We start from the raw sequence: 23,408 nt of genomic DNA on the forward strand, positions 1-23,408 counted from the left end.
CTGAGTTGCATTTAACAGGTAAATATACCTGTTCCAACCTACACACAAATTCAACTTAAGAACAAACCTACAGAACCCATCTGGTTTGTAACCGGAGGACAGTCTGTATAACAAACACATTGCTTAGTGTAGAAGATATATATATTTTTCATTACAAAACTTTCTTGGTGAAGGATCAGTACATTATTTACAAACCAGTACTTCTGAATAGAATTACTATAAAAGATATTACTAAGATTAAAGGATAAAATTTAAATATAGATTGTGCATTAGATAACAGTATTATACCCATGTTAAATGGTATTTCTGAATTTAAAATTGTACTTTTGTAATGTAAGAGAATGACCTTGCTCTTGGGAGCTAAATGTCAATGTACTGGAGGCAAAAGGTTTAATAATAATTCTAATTTATAAAGGTGCTAAACAAATATGAAAAAATGGGTGGATATTTTTTTAAAAGAAATGTAGGAGTTTATAATTTTTTAAAATTTTTTCTGTAAGTTTAAAACTTTTTCAAAATAAAAATATTTTAAACTTATATTGGGGGGCTAATATATTTATTTTGGAGATTAAACATGCAGAGTGAATGTTATTGCAGAGTGAATTCTAGGATAAAGGCATGTTCATCACAGCTTATACACAAGAATTTCATTGTAGGCTATCACTTAGGGTTTTCCAGGTTTTACCTTCTGGCTTGGTGTGAAGGGACTACAGAGGGGCAGGGGTAGAAGCAGAACAAAAAAACAAAACAAAACACCCCCCAAGAAAGCCTGATCTGTGGTGGTGCAGTGGATAAAGCGTCAACCTGGAAATGCTGAGGTCGCCGGTTCAAAACCCTGGGGTTGCCTGGTCAAGGCACATATGGGAGTTGATGCTTCCAGCTCCTCCCCCCTGTCTCTCTCTCCTCTCTCTCTCTCTCTCCCTCTCTATCCTCTCTAAAATGAATAAAATAAAATAAAATTAAACAAAAAAAAACAACAAAAAAAAACCCAAGAGAGTTAGCAACTCTCAGATGCTGTTATCAGCATTGCAAAGGAGAGGCTGCCAAGATGGTGGAGTGCTGAAGGAGAAGCCAGTTTGTGCAGAGAGAAGGAAATGCAGGACAGAAGTGAATAAGGCTGGGGAAGACAAGATGGCGCTGGAGTAGGTGGATGTACCAACATTCACCTCCTAGAACCAAAGTGGATTACAAACTAATTTTAAGAACCATCATCTGGAAAAACCAACTTTGGACTAACCTAAGAGGACTCTTCAACCAAGGAACACTAAAGAAGCCACACCGAGACTGGTAGGAAGAGCGGAAATGCGGAGAGGGCTGCCCAGCTCCTTGGAGCAAACGGCAGCAGGGAGAGACTCGCGTGGTGGGAAGCAAGTTTAGCAAAGAGGGGAGGGTCCTGAGTCCCAGGAACAAAGCCCCAGCCTGCAGCCCCAGAGCCCAGAAGAGGTGCATGGACAGTATTTAGCTGGAAACAAGGCAGGATACTGTTTGTGAGAAAGAGACTGATTTCTCAGACCTAGGATTCTTCTTAAAGGGACTGCGCAGAACACCTCTCTCACAACCACTCACCTAGGGCTCCAAGGAGAAAGGAGAGTACCGGAGTAGCAGGAAGAGAGTGTAATATAGGAGGCACAGGGAGAAACATTTTTTTTTTTTTTGTATTTTTCTGAAGCTGGAAACGGGGAGAGACAGACTCCCGCATGCGCCCACCAGGGGCGACGCTCTGCCCACCAGGGGGTGATGCTCTGCCCCTCCGGGGGGTTGTTCTGCCACGACCAGAGCCACTCTAGCGCCTGGAGCAGAGGCCAAGGAGCCATCCCCAGCGCCCGGGCCATCTTTGCTCCAATGGAGCCTTGGCTGCGGGAGGGGAAGAGAGAGACCGAGAGGAAGGAGGGGGGGGGTGGAGAAGCAAATGGGCACTTCTCCTATGTGCCCTGGCTGGGAATCGAACCCGGGTCCCCCGCACGCCAGGCCGATGCTCTACCACTGAGCCAACCGGCCAGGGCCAAGGGAGAAAAATTTTAGGAGACAGCCACCCTAACCCCTGGGACGAGACACTCCTCAAATCTTAAGTGAATATTTCCCCTGGAAACAGCAATACCAGCAAAGGGAAGCAGGACACCAGCCAAACAAGCTCTCCCACGGCACTCAGAGCAGTGTAGCTTAGAAGGAGGGAGCTTTCGGGACTACAGTAGTGAACCTTAGGGTCTGAGCTGCAGCACCCCCACCCACACGGCTGAGGGCTCGCTGGAGCGCAGAAGCGTGGTTCTGTTGGCAAGGGCAGAAGCCACCACTGGGCCCAGGTGTGTGCTCAGTCTTGCCCGGCTGGGGAGGAGGGGGCGTGCAAAAGCGGACAAGCTCAGCTGCGGGCAGCCTGTAATCCAGCCTGTGGAGAGAAGGGCGGGAACCTCAGAAGGGGTGGAGACGAGCCCTTGAGCAAGGGCTCAGGAGCATAGCCTTGCCCCGCCCGCAGAACCCAGGCTTGTGGCTTGACTTGGGAGCTGGCTCCACCCGCGGGGATGGAGCCAAAAACCCAGAACAGGCAGAATCCCGATACTGAGCAAGGACACGCAGTCCCACCTGGCCTGTGGAGCCAAGGCTTGCAGGCATCCCACAAGTGGGCTCCTCCTGCAAAGGTTGAGCAAAAGCCGGGAAACAGGCAGAAACCTGCAGCTGAGCAAAGGTGCTCACCCCTGCCCTCAGGACACAGCATAATGCCACCCATGGGGGCGGGGCAAAGGTCAAGGCCACCAAGGCTTGTACACCCGAGCACGTGATCACAGCCATTCCTGTGAAGGAGAGGCGGAAACTACAGCAACAGCCCCAGTGGGCAGGCACCGGTAATGCCTATACCCAAACGTCCTAGGCAGCAACATCAGAGGGGGTGGCAGGCCTGCAGACAGACCATACCTAGGGAACAGATGCCACACCCAGTGGGCTCCAGTGGCCAAAACCTTCCTTTACACAGAGAAAATGAGAAGGCAAAGAAATGCAACACAAATGAATCAAGAGAAATCCCCAGAAAAGGACCTGAATGAATCAGATATAACCAAATTACCAGATACGGAGTTTAAAATAACGATTCTTAGGATGCGCAAAGACATTAGAACAACAATAGATGGTCATTACGAATACCTAAATAATGAGATAGCAAATATAAAAAAGGACATTGAAATAATAAAAAAGAATCAGTCAGAAATGACAAATACAGTATCAGAAATGAAGAACACAATGGAAGCAATTAAAAGCAGGATGGATGAAGCTGAGAATCGAATCAGCGAGTTAGAGGACATGATAAATAAAGGCATGGAAGAAGAGCAGAAAAAAGAGACTCAAAAAGTCTGAGGAAACTCTAAGAGCTCTGTGACAACATGAAGAGAAATAACATCCGCATCATAGGGGTTTCTGAAGAAGAAGAGAAAGAACAAGAGATAGAGACTTTGTTCAAGCATATCATAGCTTCCCTATATTAAGGCAGGAAAACATCTCTGATGTTCAAGAAGCACAGAGAACTCCATTAAAGAGAAATCCAAAGAAATCAACACCAAGACACATCATAATTAAAATACTAAAGCGGCCCTGGCCAGTTGGCTCAGTGGTAGAGCGTCGGCCTAGCGTGCGGGGGACCCGGGTTCGATTCCCGGCCAGGGCACATAGGAGAAGCGCCCATTTGCTTCTCCACCCCTCCGCCGCGCTTTCCTCTCTGTCTCTCTCTTCCCCTCCCGCAGCCAAGGCTCCACTGGAGCAAAGATGGGCCGGGCGCTGGGGATGGCTCTGTGGCCTCTGCCTCAGGCACTAGAGTGGCTCTGGTCGCAACATGGCGATGCCCAGGATGGGCAGAGCATCACCCCCTGGTGGGCGTGCCGGGTGGATCCCGGTCGGGCGCATGCGGGAGTCTGTCTGACTGTCTCTCCCTGTTTCCAGCTTCAGAAAAATGCAAAAAAAATAAATAAATAAATAAATAAATAAAAAGAGAGAAAATATTAAAAGTTGCTAGAGAAAAAAAGACTATCACCTACAAAGGAGCCTCCATAAGGATGACTTCCAACTTCTCAACAGAAACACTTGAGGCCAGAAGGGAATGGCAAGAAATATTCAAAGTAATGCAGAACAAGAGCCTACAACCAAGGCTACTTTATCTAGTAAGGCTATCATTTAAAATTGAAGGAGAAATAAAAAAAGCTTTCTAGACAAAAAAAACTCAAGGAATTCACTACAACCAAACCAAGGCTGCAAGAAATGCTAAGGGGCCTGTTGTAAACAGATCAAAAGAGAAAAAGAATATAGCAAAAGAGGAATACAGTTTTAAAGAATAAAATGGCAATAAACAATTACATATAAATAATAACCTTAAATGTAAATGGATTAAATGATCCAATCAAAAGACATAAGTTAGCTGCGTGGATAAGAAAACAGGATCTATACATATGCTGTCTACAAGAGACACACCTTAAAAGAAAAGATGCACATAGACTGAAGATAAAAGGATGGAAAAACATATTTCACGCAAATGGAAATGAAAAAAAAGCTGGGGTTGCAATATTTTTATCAGACAAAATGTACTTTAAAACAAAGACTATATAGTTAGAGATAAAGAAGGTCACTACATAATGATAAAGGGAGCAATCCAATAGGAAGATATAACCATTATAAATATCTACACACCTAATATAGGAGCACCTAAATATATAAAGCGGACTTTGATGGATTTAAAGGGCGAGATCAAGAGAAAAACTATAATAGTAGGGGATTTCAATACCCCACTAACATCACTAGATAGATCCTCAAGAAAGGAAATTAACAAAGAAACAGCAGACTTAAAAGACATACTAGATCAACTCGATTTAATAGATATCTTCAGAACCTTTCACCCTAAAACAGCAAATATATATTCTTTTCAAGTGCTCATGGTACACTCTCTAGAATAGACCACATGTTAGGGCACAAAAGCGGTCTCAACAAATTTAAGAAGATTGAAATCATATTGAGCACTTTCTCTGATCACAATGGCATGAAACTAGAAATCAACCACAACAGAAAAACTGAAAAATACTCAAACACTTGGAAACTAAATAGCATGTTATTAAATAATGAATGGGTTAACAATGAGATCAAAGAAGAAATTTAAAAATTCCTAGAAACGAACGATAATGAGCATACATCAACTCAAAATTTATGGGACACAGCAAAAGCAGTCCTGAGAGGGAAGTTCATAGTATTTACAGACATACCTCATGAAGCTAGAAAAAGCTCAAATAAACAACTTGACCCTACATCTAAAAGAACTACAAAAAGAACAGCAAGTAAAGCTCAGAGCTAGTAGAAAGAAGAAAATAATAAAGATCAGTGCAGAAATTACAGAGGCTAAAGAAATAATACAGAGAAATCAATGAAACCAGGAGATGGTTCTTTGAAAAGGTAAACAAGTTCGATGAACCTTTAACCAGACTCACCAAGAAAAAAAAAAGCCTCAAATAAATAAAATTAGAAATGAGAGCGGAGAAATAACAACTGACACAACAGAAATACAAAATATTGTAAGAAAATACTATGAAGAACTGTACGCCAAAAAACTCGACAACCTAGATGAAATGGACAAATTTCTTGAAACATATAATCTTCCAAAAATTAATCTGGAAGAATCAGAAAACCTAAACAGACCAATTACAACAAATGAGATTGACAGAGTTATCAAAAAACTCCCAAAGCCTGACCAGGTGGTGGCGCAGTGGATAGAGCGTCGGACTGGGACGCGGAAGGACCCAGGTTCAAGACCCCGAGGTCACCAGCTTGAGTGCGGGCTCATCTGGCTTGAGCAAAGTGCTCACCAGCTTAGACCCAAGGTCGCTGGCTCCAGCAGGGGGTTACTCGGTCTGCTGAAGGCCCGCGGTCAAGGCACATGTGAGAAAGCAATCAATGAACAACTAAGAAGTCACAACGTGCAACGAGAAACTGATGATTGATGCTTCTCATCTCTCTCTGTTCCTGTCTGTCTGCCCCTGTCTATCTCTGCCTCTGTAAAAAAACAACAAAAAAAAACAAAAAAAAAAACACCCCCAAAAAAGAAAAGTCCTGGGCCTGATGGCTTCACAAGTGAATTCTACCAAATATTCAAAGAAGAACTAACTCCTATCTTTCTCAAGCTATTTCAAAAAATTCAAAAGGAAGGAAGACTTCCAAGCTCCTTTTATGAGGCAAGCATAATTCTGATTCCAAAACCAGGCAAAGACCACACAAAGAAAATTATAGGCCAATATCCCTGATGAATTTAGATGCTAAAATCTTCAACAAAATATTAGCAAGCCGGATCCAGCAATATATGAAAAAAATCATACACCATGATCAAGTGGGATTTATTCTTGGGAGGCAAGGCTGGTACAATATTCGCAAATCAATCAATGTGATTCATCACATAAACAAAAAAGGAAGGAGAAAAACCACATGATAATTTCAATAGATGCAAAAAAAGCATTTGATAAAATCCAGCACCCATTCATGATCAAAACTCTCAGCACAGTGGGAATACAGGGAACATACCTCAACATGATAAAGGCCATCTATGACAAATCAACAGCCAACATCATACTCAATGGGCAAAAATTAAAAGCAATCCCCTTAAGATCAGGAACAAGGCAGGGGTGCCCCCTTTCACCACTCTTATTCAACATAGTTCTGGAAGTCCTAGCCACAGCAATCAGACAAGAAAAAGAAATAAAAGGCATCCAAATTGGAAAAGAAGAAGTAAAACTATCATTATTTGCAGATGATATGATATTGTATATAGAAAACCCTAAAGTCATGGTCAAAAAACTACTGGACCTGATAAATGAATTCAGCAAGGTGGCAGGATATAAAATTAATACTCAGAAATTAGAGGCATTTTTATACACTAACAATGAACTGTCAGAAAAATTAAGGAAGCAATCCCCTTTACCATTGCAACCAAAAAAATAAAGTACCTAGGAATAAATTTAACCAGGGAGATTAAACACTTGTACTTGGAAAATTATAAAACATTGATAAAAGAAATCAGGGAAGATATAAACAAGTGGAAGCATATATCGTCCTCATGGTTAGGAAGAATAAACATCATTAAAATGTATATTACCCAAAGCAATTTATAAATTCAATGCAATACCAATTAAAATACCAATGACTTACTGTAAAGATATAGAACACATATTCCAAAAATTTATATGGAACCAAAAGAGAACACGAATAGCCTCAGCAATCTTAAAAAGGAAGAATAAAGTGGCAGGTATCACACTTCCGGATATCAAGTTATACTACAAGGCCATTGTACTCAAAACAGCTTGGTACTGACATAAGAACAGGCATATAGATCAAAGGAACAGAACTGAGAACCTAGAAATAAACCCACACTTTAATGGACAACTGATATTTGACAATGGAGGTAAGAGCATACAATGGAGTAAAGACAGCCTCTTCAACAAATGGTGTTGTGAAAACTGGACATCTACCTGTAAAAAAATGAACTGTGTTTTTCAACCAGTGTGCCACGCACACAGGTATGCTATGAGACATGGTCAGGTGTGAGTATAAATACATTTAGAAACTATAGTATTAACTATATGTATAATATTTTACTGTGTTAGAGGGTCATTTTGTGTCACTTTGGTAGGTGGTGTGCCCCAGGATTTTGTAAATGTAAAAAATGTGCCACGGCTCAAAAATGGTTGAAAATCACTGAACTAGACCACCAACTTACACCATTCACAAGAATAAACTCAAAATGGATAAACGACTTAAATGTAAGCCATAAAACCATAAGCATCTTAGAAGAAAACATAAGCAGTAAGCTCTCTGATATCTCTCACAGCAATATATAAATATTTGCCGATTTGTCTCCACAGGCAAGTGAAATAAAAGACAGAATAAACAAATGGGACTTTATCAAACTAAAAAGCTTCTGCACAGCTAAAGACAGTAAGAACAGAATAAAAGGACAAACTACACAATGGGAGAATATATTTGACAATGCCTCTGATAAGGAGTTAATAACCAAAATTTATAAAGAACTTGTAAAACTTAATACCAGGAAGACAAACAATCCAATCAAAAAATGGGCAAAAGAAATGAATAGACACTTCTCCAAAGAGGACATACAGATGGCCAACAGGCATATGAAAAAATGCTCAACATCACTAATCCTTAGAGAAATGCAAATTAAAACCACAATGAGGTATCACCTCACACCAGTCAGATTGGCGCTCATCAACAAAACAACACAGAATAAGTGCTGGCGAGGATGTGGAGAAAAGGGAACCCTCCTGCACTGTTGGTGGGAATGCAGACTGGTGCAGCCACTGTGGAAAACAGTATGGAGATTCCTCAAGAAATTAAAAATCGAACTGCCTTTTGACCCAGCTATACCACTGTTAGGAATTTACCCCAAGAACACCATAGCACTGTTTGAAAAGAAGAAATGCACCCCCAGGTTTATGGCAGCATTGTTCACAACAGCAAACATCTGGAAACAACCCAAGTGTCCATCAGTGGATGAGTGGATTAAAAAGCTTTGGTACATATATACTATGGAACACTACTCAGCCATAAGAAATGATGACATAGGATCATTTACAACAACATGGATGGACCTTGATAACATTATACTGAGCAAAATAAGTAAATCAGAAGAAACTAAGAACTATATGATTCCATACATAGGTGGGATATAAAAATGAGACTCAGAGACATGGAGAAGAGTGTGGGGGGTTACAGGGTGGGGGGGAGGAGAGGGAGGGGGTTGGGGGAGGGGAGGGGCACAAAGAAAATCAGAAGGTGAGGGAAGACAATTGGACTTTGGGCAATAGGAATGCAGCATAATCAAATGTCAAAATAACCTAGAGATGTTTTCTCTGAACATATGTACCCTGATTTACCAATGTCACCCCATTAAAATTAATCAAAAAAAAAAAAAAAGAATTTCATTGTAGGAGGAAATTGTCATCTTATCAGCAGTGGATAGTCTCAATCTCTTGCTCTTCTTGTAACTTTTCTTCACTTAGCTTCTGATCATATACCCTTTAGTTTTTTCTCTACCTCAATGATTCTTCCTTCTTAGAAACTCCACAAGTTTCTTCTCACCTCCTGGTTCTGAAAAGCTGAGTTCCCAGTCCTAAGTCCTTCAAGCAAGAAATCTCTTTTCCGGCTGTATTATTATTTTCTTTGGCGATTTTATCTAATTATATGGCTTTAAATATCAAATCTGTATTCTGACAACTCCTAAAATTAGGTACGTAACCTAGATCCCTCCCCAGATCTTCAAATGTCACATTCAACTGCTAATCTGACATCTCCGCTTACGTCTAAGAGTCTTCTCAATCACGGCATATTCAAGACTAAATTCTTCCTTCCAATGTTTCCCCACCATACCCATTTTTATATCTCAATTAATGGTAACCCCATCCTTCGAGTTGTGCAGGCCAAAAATCTTCTGGTCATCCCATTCTCACCCACCCCACGTGAAACCCATCATAAATTCTCTCTGCTATACCTTTAAAGTATGTGCAGATTGTCACCACTTTTCATCATTTCCACAAGTGCTAGCCTAGTCTAAACCTCCATCATTTCTTACAGAGGTTAATTAAAACAATAGTCATGCTTCTACTACTACTCCCCTACAGCCCTGAAGACCTTTTCAACATGTAAGTAGATAACTGTGCTCCTCTGCTTAATTGGCTTCCCAACTCATTCAGAATAAAAGCCAGTAGCCTATGGACTTAACATGATTAAGCCTTTCCTCCTCCCCACTTGTTACCTCATATCCTCAGAACCTTCACTCTGTGTCGCTTATGCTCACTTTCCTCTAAAATGCCAGGCATAAAATCACTTCAGGGTCATTGAACCCACCGTTCTCAATATATCTTCCAGCCCTGGCCGGTTGGCTTAGTGGAAGAGCGTCGGCCTGGTGTGCAGAAGTCCCGGGTTCAATTCCCGGCCAGGGCACACAGGAGAAGCGCCCATTTGCTTCCCCACCCGTCCTCCTCTCCTTCCTCTCTTTCTCTTCCCCTCCCGCAGCCGAGGCTCCACTGGAGCAAAGATGGCCCGGGCGCTGGGGATGGCTCCTTGGCCTCTGCCCCAGGCGCTAGAGTGGCTCTGGTCACAACAGACCGACACCCTGGAGGGGCAGAGCATCCCCCCCCCCCAGCAGAGCTTCCGCCCCTGGTGGGCGTGCCGGGTGGATCCCGGTCGGGCGCATGCGGGAGTCTGTCTGACTGTCTCTCCCAGTTTCCAGCTTCAGAAAAATACCAAAAAAAAAAAAAAAAAAAAAAAAAATATCTTCCGCCCCTCTTACCACATGGTCACATTTTTATCCCCTTCGCTCAATTACTGTCTTCTCAATAAAGCCTTCATTAACCGTACTTTTAAGAAACCATGCATCTACCTCGGTCCTGAACTCTGTATTTCCATTTTGCCCACAGTATCTATTATTTGTCAGAGTATTTTTTATATTTACTATCTTTCTACCTGACTACCACAGAAACTCCATTCGACCTCACAGAATGGGCCCAAAAAATGTTAAAATGACTTACTTGACTCTGGGGCTCTATAACAAATCATAAAACAATTATAAATGAACAAATGTCTTTAAAATAATACTTATATCTATGGAGAGCTTAAAAAAAATAAAATATTTGCTCTTACTAAAAATCACCGTTACCCAGAAACACACACACATCCAACCACCCCCACACACAAATTCTCTACAGTTCTAAGTTAGGAAAAAAGTAACCAAAATGTAGTAGGAAAAAGGAAAAAAAAAAGAAAATATTTAAAATTAAGTAACTTTTTCTCAAAAACTTCTTACTTATGCAAATACAATGAAGCGATTAAGTGGCTTACACTATAATTACTGTGTCTTTGTTGAACTTTGTTTCTTGGACTGTGTTAGAGCAGTCTGGAGAAACAACATCTTCACTATCAGAAGACAAATCAATATACTGTATTCCTCCTGGATTCTTGAAAGATGATATACTTGGTTTTCTTTCATTTACTGTAGTTTCTGGAACACTGGAATCTTCTGCAAAAGAAAAAAAAGAAAGGCATTTTGAGCAACTTGAAAATAAAACAAACTTGTTTTTGTTAATCAGAATCATGAGCTAAATATTTTTAACTTCAGTGTTTTCACTCAAAAAAACAAAAATCTCCAACATTTAAAAAAAATTATTAGTCAACTAGAGCTGGTGTTAAATTATTTTCTATTTCATTGATTATTTATTAGCAAGACCCGACAGAAAACCACAAAAACTGAGGTTTGTGCTTTATATTCCAATCCTGTTCTCTCTGTGTTTATTTCCCAGTCCAGTTCTTACCCAAGAGAACATGGACACTAGCGCCCAAAAGACTTGAATTTCCATCCTGTCTCTTTGACAAGTTACTTAATCCCTTAAGCCTCAGTGTCCTCACCTGTAAAAGAGAGACGCTTAATAATCAGAGGGCTGCCCTGGGTGGGTAGCTCAGCTGGTTAGAGAGTTGTCCCGACATGCCAAGTTTGCAGGTTCGATCCCCGGTCAGTGCACACACAAGAATCAACCAATGAATGCATAAATAAGTGGAACAACAAAATGATGTTTCTCTCTCTCCCTTCCTCTCTAAAATCAATCAATAAAAAAATAATAAGCACACGGCTAATTTACATATAAAATCAGATGATATATCTTAAGCATTTAGTTCAGTACTGTTTGTTACATAGCAAATATCGAATAAACATTGTCTTACATAATGGTGGTGTTATTGGTTGAATATTGTTCCCTCCAAAATTCCTATGTTGAAGTTCCAAACCTCAGTACCTCAGAATGTAATGTATTTAGAAATAGGGCCTTCAAAGAGGTGACAGAATTAAAATGAGGGTGTTAGGGTGGGGTCCTAATCCAATATAATTGATGTCCTTATTAAGAGATAGACACTAAAGATGTACTTGCATGGAGAAAAGGCCATGAGGTCACAGCAAGAAGGTGGCCATCTGCAAGACAAAGAGAAAGGCCTCAAAAGAAGCCAAATCTGCCAACACTTTGACCTTGGGCTTCTCGCTTCCAGACCTGTAGGAAAATAGATGTCTACTGTTTAAGATGTCACCCAGCCTGTGACATTTTGTTATGGCAGCCCTCACAAACTAAAAAAGTTGGCATCATCTGTCTGTCCAAAACAGATGAGTAAAAGTATTCTACCAAAGTCTCCTCTCTCCAAGGGCTGAGTTCCAAAATTATTTTCCTTTTGCCCAGCAAAACCACTCTCCCTTATGTATCTGAGGAAGAGCTCAGACTTAAGGAATTCATATAAAGTAAGAGTAATAGTTCCTTGGTCTATTAAATATATTTTCAAAAGCAATAACCAGATAACTCTAGTTCAAAGGTTTTGATTTAATAAACAATAGCTACCATTACTTACTTTCTAGGTAATTTCAAGTTCTCAAGTGAGACTTTTTATTTTAGAGAGGGAAGGAGGAGTGGGGAGAGAGGAGGAAGGCAAGGAGGAGGAGGAGGAGGAGGGAGAGGGAGGAGGAGGGAGAGGGAGGGGAAGAGGGAGAGGGAGGGGAAGGGGGAGAGGGAAGGGAGGGGAAGGGAGAGGGAGGAGAAGGAAGAGGGAGGGGAAGGAAGAGGGAAGGGAAGGGGGAGAGGGAGAGGCAAGGAGGGAGGGGGAAGGAAAGGAGGGATGGGAGGAGGGAGGAGAGAGAGATTGGATTTGCTGTTCCACTTAATTATACATTTCATTGGTTGATACTTCCATGTGCGGCACTGAACATGCAACCTTGGCTTATCAAAATGATGCTCTAACCAACTCAGCTACCAGGCAGGGTCAAGTGAAATATTTTTAATCCTCACAATAACCCCTAAGGCACATATTATACCACCACTGTATAGATAAAACTAGGTTGAGAGAAAGCAACTTGTTCAGTCATACAAAAGAAAGCAGATCTGACATCCAAGCCCAGGCCTAAATCCTTGTATGCTAATACTCCTGGCCTCCCTGGAGGGCACTAAAACCCTAACATCTTTACTTATTATAATTAAAAACAACAGTTTTATAAATATTGAGTGTGCCCTGGGTTAAGAATTCTGCATCAGAATAAATTCTAGCTAGGTTAACTGCCATAAATATCAAGATATTCATAAATTCTGATAATTATGTAAAGTAATAAAATTACAGTCTAACTCCTGCAAAATAACTATAAAGGTACAATGGGTTCTCCTTTCACAAGGTGTTCCTAGTATATCATAAATCATACATAAAACCAAAAATTTAGGTCTTGAACGTATCAAAAACTTGACCTAAAGCTAATATATATTACCTGAATACGTCAATGATATTGTTCTGCTTTCTTATACATATTTTAAAAGGGTTTATGGCAAAATGATCTGGATTGTCTATTTTTCAAAAAGTCTCTTTACATAAAATGAGGAATGGAATAATCTTTTCAAGCCTAGTCATTTAAAACAGTGGTCCCTAACCTTTTTTGGGCCACGAACTGGTTTAATGTCATACAATATTTTCACGGACGGGCCTTTAGGGTGGGACCAATAAATGTATCACGTGACCGAGACAAGCATCAAGAGTGAGTCTTAGATGTAACAGAGGGAATCTGGTCATTTTTAAAAAATGAAACATCGTTCAGACTTAAAAACAAATAAAACAGAAATACTGTAAGTTATTTATTCTTTCTCTGCGGACCAATACCAAATGGCCCACAGATCGGTACCGGTCCACAGCCCGGGGGTTGGGGACCACTGATTTAAAGGCCCCTAAGTGCCTGGAGGGATGGGGGGCATGTCTAAAAAAATCTATAGTATTAGGGAAACTAGAGCTTCTTGACCTTGATTATATATTCATCTTTTCTTTTACTTTCTCCCCTTCTTTTATAGATGATAATAATACAAAATATATGAAACATAGCATTTTTTAAAATGTTTAATATGCTTTGTTAATATATAACATAAAAATAAAGGAAAAGTAGCTTACTGAATTTTTACTGATTATATTCAGTAAAATATATAAAAATATATTAAACATGTTTACTGCACTAACCCAAGTGGCATTCAAAGGAAGTGACTTAACAGAGAAAGTGGTTTGATAATATAAGGGATGAGGAGAGATTATAATACAATAGCATTTCTCAAGCTCAGGATCCTGTTGCCCTCTTAAAAGATGAAGGTCTCTACCCTGGTTAGTTAGTGTCATTCCAGTATGTCAAGGTTGTGGGTTCAAGCCCCAATCAGGACTCATACAAGAATCAACCAATGAATGCATAACTAGATGGAACAACACATCAATGTTTCCTTCTCTCTCCTCCTTCCGCTCTCTAAAATAAATAAATAAATAAATAAATAAACTTGAAGGCCTCAATGACTTTTTGTTTGTTGTTTCTATCTATGATATCACATTAGAGAATAGGAACTGAGAAAATATTTAGACATTTATTTACCAAACAAACTCTTTACATGTTAACAAATGTTCTAGCGAAAACTATATCCCCTCTTCCCACCCCCATCTCCCACCACATTTAGTGAGGAAAGCAGTATTCATTTACTTTTGTGGAAAATCTCTGGTTTAATAGAAGAATGCTAGATTCTCTTAGCTGTTTCAGCAATGAATCAATCTATTGTAGTATACTGTTTTTGTTTAGGTTTATGAAAAAAAAATCATGTCTCACAGTTACATATTAAGTAAAGAAAAAGTATTTTCATAGCCTTTTTACATTATCAAGGATGTTCCTCTTTGATACTAAACCCAAATATGTCAGGTGGTAGTGTTTTAACGGTTAATTACAATTTGGAATGGGAAACTAGATGAATAAACTTTTGCACTGTTATATAAACCCACTGGTCTATCTTATATGTTAACAGATCTTTAACCCATACATTATCTTTTAATATTGTGTGCATTGGTCATTTGGAAAATATTGGTCCACTTCCTCCCTGATTAATGCAATCTGTCAAATGTTGACATATTTCATGGTATTTTATAAAAAAAGAAATGCATCTCTAAATATCTGGATATTATCAAACTCACAGTTGTGGATACTAGTTCCCCAAAATCCAAACTTTACTTTGAAAACTAGAATTCTATCACTAGCTATAAATACTGTCATTTGTCTTCCTTTGATATAGCTGTTCATTTTTGAAAAAATGTCTACTAAATACCGAAGTCTGCATAACTACAGTATGTTGGTCAATCATCCTTTCAAGTAAAAAAGGTGTCTGTCAAAAAAATGACAAGTTCAGCTCACAACTCAAAGCAATCACTCAAGTCCTTCCCCTGGAAATAACCACTGTATTTCAGAATGCAGCCAAGGATAGTTCACATTTTGTTTCACAAAATATTATAAGAGTGTAAACTGATAAATTGAGTTTACTAAAATTAACAAATTTTACTGCTTTATCAAGAACATTTTTAAGTGAAACTGGCATTCAAAATTTTTAAAAAAATACAATGACTATAGAACAGTTTGGAGTCTTGGTCTTGATTCCTGCTTGGTTGCGAGCATGGCCCCAGATGGGGGTTGCCGGCAGGACCCGGGGCAGGGCACAAGCCTGAGCCTGTCTCGCCATCTCCCCTCCTCTCACTCGGAAAAGAAGAAATAAATAAATAATCAGTTTTCCAAAACAGTCAATAATCTAGAATTAGAATACTGCTGAATGCTTAAATTTGTCTGCAGTATTTTTGGAAGTAAGCAACAGCAGAAATTAAGATATTCCTGATACAGTGATGCCTTTTGACCCAAAGCAAACCAGCATTTTTAAACAGCAGCACAAGAACACAAGGAAACAAAAATAAATAAATAAATAAAGGAAGGAAGGAAGGAAGGTGAAAAGAAAAAAACAATTATGAAAATATTTGATATTATTCAATTCTGAAACTTGCTCCTATTTTTTTATTAGAACAGTTCAGCACTAACCCTTTTCGAAGTACTGATTTTCAACTAACACTAGCAGACATTAAGAAGCCAGAATGACTATATAAAGATGTACCGATGATTCATATTTTGTTAAAAGACTATCATCCAGTGGTTATAGAAACATGACACTAAAATGATATATTCTGTATTATCAACAGATCATATCCATTTTACTGTCTGCAGGGATTCAGAGAACATTTAGGCAAAGGAAGTGAAGTTCAAAACCGCTGAGGTATTATATGATTTTAGAATCATATAATCTGGAAATCTTTTTGATAATTAATTTTAAATTTTTATCTCACTTATTAACACCTATTACTTTCATCAGGACAATCACAAGAAATAGCAACCACTTTAGAAGATATTTATGTCACCATCAAGAAAAGAAATTCATCAAGCATATACTAAAACTTTTTTCATTCCAATCTCAAAAGAACCTACAAACCTATCTATTTTTATTTCCTTCATTCCCCTCTCCACCCCAGGTAAAAGGTCTCTATAAATCAACAATTCCGAAACATTTTTTCTTGACACTGCTTCCCTGTCAAGCTGTTTCTTTTCCTCTTAAAGAGTAGTCATCTCTCTACCTTTCTACTGAAACAAAGGTCAACAACAATTTAATTTCCAAGAAAAGTGGCCCTGAGCTGTCCCTATTCAACCTGACTTCTCCACATTTGACACTGTTCACTACACACCAACCTGCAAACTCTTCTTTCTTTGGCTTCCAGGATACAAGGACAATCCTAGTCACCCTTTACATCTGTCATTCGTTTCCCTTCCTCTGATCATCATTAAATGTTGATGTTCCTTACTGTACACTTTGCTAAGGATGTTTTTAGTTAACTACCAGGATAATGATTCTAAAGTTGATTTCTCAGGATCCACACTCTGATGTACAACCTTCTATTACACCTCGTTACTAAAATGAGAGGTTAACTCAAACTCAACATGTTTTAGTATCATCCTCCTAAATGTAATAATTCAGTTGACAGTGCCAGTCATCCAGCTGTCTAAGCAAGGAAGATTCATCTTTAAACTTCACCAAACGCCATAAAATACATGTCATATAAAACTTCCCTAAACTGCTGTCATCCCTACTGTCATTTCCCTACATTTAGACTTCAAATGAACAGCTGCATTATCTTCTCATATTGAAATGTTCTAACTTATACTAAAATCCAATCTCTCCTGTACAACATATAAAGCCCTTAAAAATCTAGCAGTTTATATTTCTCTTTTCAGCTTCACTTATATTGCCCTAAACCTCCTCTTTCATAGATTACTTCCCCTTCCCATAAACACAGCACAGACTTCAAGACAACATATATTTTCATTCCTTGTTCAACAAATAAACAGTAATTCATTGGTTCGTTTTCACTCAAAGTCATTCATCTCTTTGTGACTCTTCTGGATTCTCCCAGGAAGAATGAATGATCATTTCTGAATTGGATTGTGATGCTACACTGCTTATACCTTCCCCTGTGAGTTATCACATTGTATTATTCTGGCTCTATATATTATATGTCCTTTCCCACTGCTCCTTTAGGGTCAGTCTAATAAGAGAGACACAAATATAAAATGTAATATTAGGTAGTGATAAATATATATAGATTAAAGCTGGGAGTGAAAAGGAGTTGTTACTTCAAAGAGAGTGATCAAGGGAAGGCCTTCTAAAAAGTGTACCATTTCACTAAGCCCTGAGGAAATGAGACAGCTGAGAGTCCTATGCAAATATCAGCAGGGCCTGGGAAGCAGAGGGAAAGACTGGGCTGTGCTTGGCATTTTCAAGAAACCAATGTGGCTGTATCCCATTAACTGAAGGAGAGTGGTAAGAAATAAAATCTTAATTCAAATTAGATAAATAACAGTATTAGCTGAAAAAAAAAGTGATCACAGATAATTTTGAAAATTTTTCATCCTAAAAGCTGCTCTAGACCCTAACCTCTACTGTAAATAAGCAAATATAGCAGTATTCCCCAATGGCAGAGTATAAAGTTACCACATGATAATAAAGGAACTAAGGTAAATATTCATATCCCACTGATAAGTTTCCAATCTCACATCCAGTCCTGATCTGAAACCTCACTTGGTATCTTATCCTCTCTTAAAGCCCAAAGCCCATACACTTAATTCCGGATCTGCACCCCCCACGCTCAGGTGCCTTTGTCAACTAGTTTGGGGCAAGACCTTTGACTCTTACTGAACTTTTAAAGGCATGCCCAAAGGCTTACAACAGGTACTTCATATCTATTTTAATGTATAAATTTACCATTTTTTTCAATTATCTAAACTAAAAATTTTATTACTCATTTTGTCTCATCTCTACAACCAAGCTAGTTTTAAATTCTTGCCCTTTCTTACTTTGAAAACTCTCACATTTCCTCCTTCTCCATTTTTACTGCCATCATTAAGTTTGGATTATAAGTTTCCTAAAGAATTTCTCTCTCTTTAAATCCTACCCTCTAAAATATACAATACTCATAACCACTAGACTGACTTTTTTACCAAACAACTTTCTTTTATCATTTTACCCTTTTACCTGAAAAGCTTTAATGGATCCCTATTATCTATCATGTAAAAACCTAGCTGTAATCCTCAAGATTCTTCAAAATTCACAATGCCATTTATAATAATCTCTTCTTGGAGCAAAGCTCTCTATTGCTAACAGGATGAATTCTCACCATTCTAAGAACAAACTTAATGTTCATATTTTCCAGTGTCATCAAGACTGACCATGTGATTCCTAAAGGTAATCTCAGCTTCTAAATTTACAATTGCTTCTCAGCCTTTTGGCTAATATCAAGTGTGGTATCTAAGAGAAATTTATGTACCATAAAAAGTCCCCACAAAAAGCAGTGAAGTCACCTGACCAGTGGTAACACAGTGGCCTGTAATGTTGAGGTGCCAGGTTTGAAACCCTGTGGTCACTGGGTTAAGCGCATGCTCACCCAGCTTGAGTGCGGGATCGATATGATCCCATGGTTGCTGGCTCGAGCCTAAAGTCTCTGGCTTAAACAAGAGTTCCCTGGTCAAGGCATGTATTCAATATAAGAAGCAATCAATGAAAACTAAAGTGACATTCTATGATATGATGCATCTCATTTCTTCCTTACTGCCTGTCCGTCTCCCCACCCCCACTCTCATAAAAAAAGAGTGAAGTCTCCTCAGACAGAAAAAAAAAGCAAAGCAGAAGAGCATCTTCTAATTAGAAAAGACAATTAAGAGTTTTACATTACTAATATTGATAAATAACTATAACATTCTGTTGAGTTCGTTTATAAAGTGCTTTTATTTCTATATATCAAAAAATTGGGATCTTAGATTTTAAGTTACTTGTCCTATGTTCCATTTAACTAGAATGATAAAAAGAGGCTTCTAAAGACTCAAAACCCCATGCCTACAACCCTCTCTGACCTAACTACATAAGAAACAGATTAATGTATTTACTGTTAAAATAGTAAAGTACCTGGCTATTTAGACATTAACTGTAGCATATTATGCAAATCAAAATGTCTGTTGAAAAAATAAACAGAGGGATAGCCCTCCTTAGCTTCAAATCCTTCAGTGCTTCCCCACAGAATTCAGGCAAATTTAAACTTCTTTAGATAAACAAAGCCTTTCAAAATCCGACTCATAATTACTACTTAATCCAACCAACCAAATCATTCAACTGTGTTCCATTTACATTAAAGTATTTAAAAATGTTATTTCAATAACTTCCAGGGACTCTGCCATCAGTTACATTTAAATAGAAGAGTAGCAAACAAAATAGCAATACCAAGGGTAAGACACATATACTACAAATCTTGTCAGAGCCACATTATTAATTTAAAAGCTGCTTGTGAAACACTGACATTTGCATTAAAAAGGGTCTTGTTAGAATAAACATTAACAGGAAACTTCGGTCCTTTTCACACTCAAAAATTAAATTGCTTGAATTTGAGTTCTGGTTCTACCAATTTCTCAACAACTTAACCTCTCTGGGTTTTACTTCTGCAAAATGAAGATAATTTCTCATCACACTGTTGTGCCAATTAAATGAGAGAATGAGAGGCACTAAGCTCTATGCATAAACATAGTAAGGATTCAAGTATATTCTAATTTTAACTGTCCAAAAAGCAGATTAAAATGGAAATGCTCATTTTGAGCTTCTTCTCAAACCCTATTGATCCTGACAACTTGCTGGTTAAAAATGTTCATTCACCAGGAAGAATATCATTATTATTCTGCATTCTGGGGATCTCCAGGAACTCAAACAGTGGCAAAATCTGATTGTGATCTGATCTTCTCTTGTTTATAGTGGTTGTCTTCAGGCACCTTGAATAGCTCATGGCAGGTGATAACTAGTTTCTGGAGAAGTACTGGCATCAGTGTAAATGTCTGGCCAAATAACTGGGTCATTCACAGGACTGACCTAAAGATGACCTAAATTCTGATTTCAACTTCCATCACAGGCTCATATTCCAAGAACCCAATAAAAGTGAAGCAGTTATGGACGGACACTCAGTTGCAGGTACATGGTGCCTATGGCAGTCCCCAAACTGGATTTAAAAGGGCATGGTGGAAGACAATGCATTAATGTGTATAACATTAATACAAATCGGAACCTCTTCTGCCTTTCGTCTTTGAAAAATCTCTTGATGTCCCATCAATCTGCAACATTTTAACTCACCTGTTTTTTCAGTTACATCTGAATCAGGGGTGCCTGCCCTGCTAACTTCCCCTTCAGCATTCTCCTCTTCAGCACTAAGAGAAATTGGTGAAGAAGGGCCAGGCTGGGAGGGTTGAGGGGTGGCTTCGGGAGCTTCCTCAATCTTACTCCTTTTTTCAAAGCGAAAACGGTCCAGGTTGAAAAGATTCATATTGGTAGAAACCACCACCCTGTGGGATTGGGGGTTTTAAGTGAACTATCTGCAGGGAGAAAATAAAAAGAGGCCATGAAAACAATATAAATGTACAAAGCCAGAGCAGTTCATTCCCAAGGCAATTATGAGACCGCAAATGTGCCAGTGGCTCAAGATGACTATAATGGCTGCGCTTCATTGTTAGGCCACAACGATCAAAATGTGGACAAAGGTATCTCTTTTAAAAATCTTTCCATTGCTCCTTTTCACTCCCCTTCCCCCATCCCCCACAGCCCTCCTTCCTCAAAGCACAAGCTGACCCTCGTGCCACCTCCTCTTACCCCAGCACGCGCGGGCACGTTCCCCACTTCTAACCCTCCTGGGTGCCGCGCGCCCGCCCACAGTGAGAGGCTCCCTGCACTACGGTGCTCCCTGCCTGGAGAAAGGACGTGCCGGGACCCGCGCCTCGACACTGCGGGGACACAAAGGGGCCAAGGAAGGGGAGCGGCGGAGGCCGTGCTGGCGGGCACCCGCCCGGAAGTTGACGCGGCGCAATCCCAGCTGAGAGGAAGCTGATAGGATCAAGAAAACACAAGGGAAGGTTCAGAGGTGGAGAAGGTGGCGCGGCATCTCTATTAACGCTCACTCACTCGCTTACTCCCTTTCTTCCTTCGGCACTTAGAGTCTTGCAGTCTCTGTGCGATGTAACAAAGGTTGAAAAGAAAAAAAAAAAGATTCTGGCGTGGGGCGACGGGAGCCGGGTGGGGACCCTCCAAAATAGCACGGAGAAATCCACCCAGCGCGTAGTGATGACGCAATACGCAACCTAGCCTTTTTTTTTCCCTTCCCTAGCGACGCGGGAGAGGAAAATGGCTAGGCGCGCGCTGTTGTCATGGTAACTCGTACCCGCCTGTCTGCCTCGGCAGAGGGTGTAAGGCCTGTTTCTGTAGGTTAGCTAGAAAGCTGTTAAATAGAACAATAATAAATAGCACGATAACCATAAATAAGCATAACAATAATATATAATGTTTCAAATGTTATAATCTGTATTTTAGGTAATATATAGATAGTATAATAGCAACATTGTGCTAAATGCTTTTTGTTTATAATCTAAAAGCGCCTCTTTTTACCAAATAAGGAAACTGAGGCCTGTAGATGTAAGTAGCTAATTAGAAAGAAGTTTAAAAAGCCGGATATGATGAGTTTCAAAGTATACAAACTGCCTCCTCACTGTTGGCTGGATTGTTCTTAGAGGGGAAAATGACAATTAATTCACCTATCTTGATGGAAATACTACCTTAAGAATATTTACTCCCATTGTTCTTACATTAGACTAAACAGGCAGTTTTCTGAGTTGTAATTTGATCCTCTGTTTAAAAAGGAATTACTGCAAATCATTAATCTGCCAAATGCATTGATCATTGTAAATTTAAATTGGCATTCTGTTTTATAAATTAATGTTTTGACTTGTAACTGTTGTAGTAATATAATGTTATAGTAATTAAATATATAGAAATATAGAAAAACATGAAGATATATAAAAGTAATTAAGATATATTAAAATTAATTATGGAAATTAAATAAAGTTATGCTGCCTGGATAGGAATTAATATAGTATGTACAAATATGATAAACAGATTCTGACTTTCGAGCAGGGCCCAGTTAGTGTGTGTGTGAAGTTATACATAGATAAGTGGCTTGCTGTCATAGCTCTGTAGGTTAACATAAACAAGAAGCTTCCCTAGGAACATCTTAAAAGTGGCTTGATGTAACATTTCAGTAGATTAACATAAAACAGGTTCCCTGCCAGGAACTCCCAAAAAGGTGGTTAGAGGTGATAATCCTGTAAATTGACACCTGTTAGAAAATGGGTTGAGATGATAATCTGTAGATTGACACCTATTAGAAGGCCTAGGTACAGAAAAGGTAGTAAAGCTAAAGAGCCCCCCTGCTGCAGTAGTCGCCCAGACTCTGATGTGACCTGGACTGTCTTGACACCACCTCTCTGAGCTCTGACCAAATACAGATGAAAGGGGTACACCAACGGGGGCCCCCTTAAGCTGTACCCAGGCACGCCAAAAGGATTTGAGTGTAATAAACTGCCTGTGTGATTTTTGCAACTAACTTTTGTGTGGTCGTGTCTTTCTTCCGGTGGCAGTTGGTTTTAGCACTGTTAAGTAGAATCCTCATAGCCACCTCAAGAGGAGTCTCGAAGAGGCTGCCAGCCCTGCTGATAAGCAGGAGTGTCCCACTGCATGGGGAAGTCAAATCAGGGACGCCTGATCGACTTAGAGCTTGGGTTCTACTGGGACAATAACAAACTCATCCACAGATTTATCAAATGTGGGCACACATAAAACAAGTGTCTGGACCCATAAAATTCCAGATAAAATCCTGAAAAATTGGAATTTCCATTATACCCATCTTGATATTCCATTAAATGCATTAGCTTTATGCATGCATGCCAAATAATGTGTTCAAAGGCTAAATCAACCTATAAATTGTAAATTATTTTTGGTGATGAAGAATGTTTGCTCTAAGCCCTCTCTTATACAAAACAATATTATTAACTACAGTCATCATACTGTATATGTATGTTGTAGACTGCAAGTGGCAAAAAGCCTTTGTAAATTCGAGGCTTAGCAAAAGGC

At 39.3% G+C, this 23,408-nt stretch overlaps 1 protein-coding gene across 4 annotated transcripts in view; it reads right to left on the minus strand.

Annotated features, from left to right (window-relative positions):
• The window catches only part of SMARCAD1 (SWI/SNF-related, matrix-associated actin-dependent regulator of chromatin, subfamily a, containing DEAD/H box 1), a 96,137-nt gene extending 74,591 nt beyond the window's left edge, over window positions 1–21,546 (minus strand). For 2 of the 4 annotated variants that reach the window (XM_066280185.1, XM_066280183.1), the window contains exons 1-3: window positions 21,099–21,286; window positions 20,586–20,824; window positions 10,864–11,041 (exon numbers count right to left, since the gene is read on the minus strand). In XM_066280185.1, coding sequence (XP_066136282.1) covers window positions 10,864–11,041; window positions 20,586–20,775 — 368 coding nt within the window. In that variant the 5' untranslated portion in view covers window positions 20,776–20,824; window positions 21,099–21,286. Of the gene's footprint in view, window positions 1–10,863; window positions 11,042–11,427; window positions 11,564–20,585; window positions 20,825–21,098; window positions 21,287–21,407 lie in introns of those variants that run through there. The other 2 variants (XM_066280184.1, XM_066280187.1) reach the window with 2 other exon arrangements.
• Between the last annotated feature and the right edge of the window lie 1,862 nt (window positions 21,547–23,408).

This window comes from Saccopteryx bilineata, chromosome 5, assembly GCF_036850765.1.
Source record: "Saccopteryx bilineata isolate mSacBil1 chromosome 5, mSacBil1_pri_phased_curated, whole genome shotgun sequence".
NCBI lineage: Eukaryota > Metazoa > Chordata > Mammalia > Chiroptera > Emballonuridae > Saccopteryx > Saccopteryx bilineata.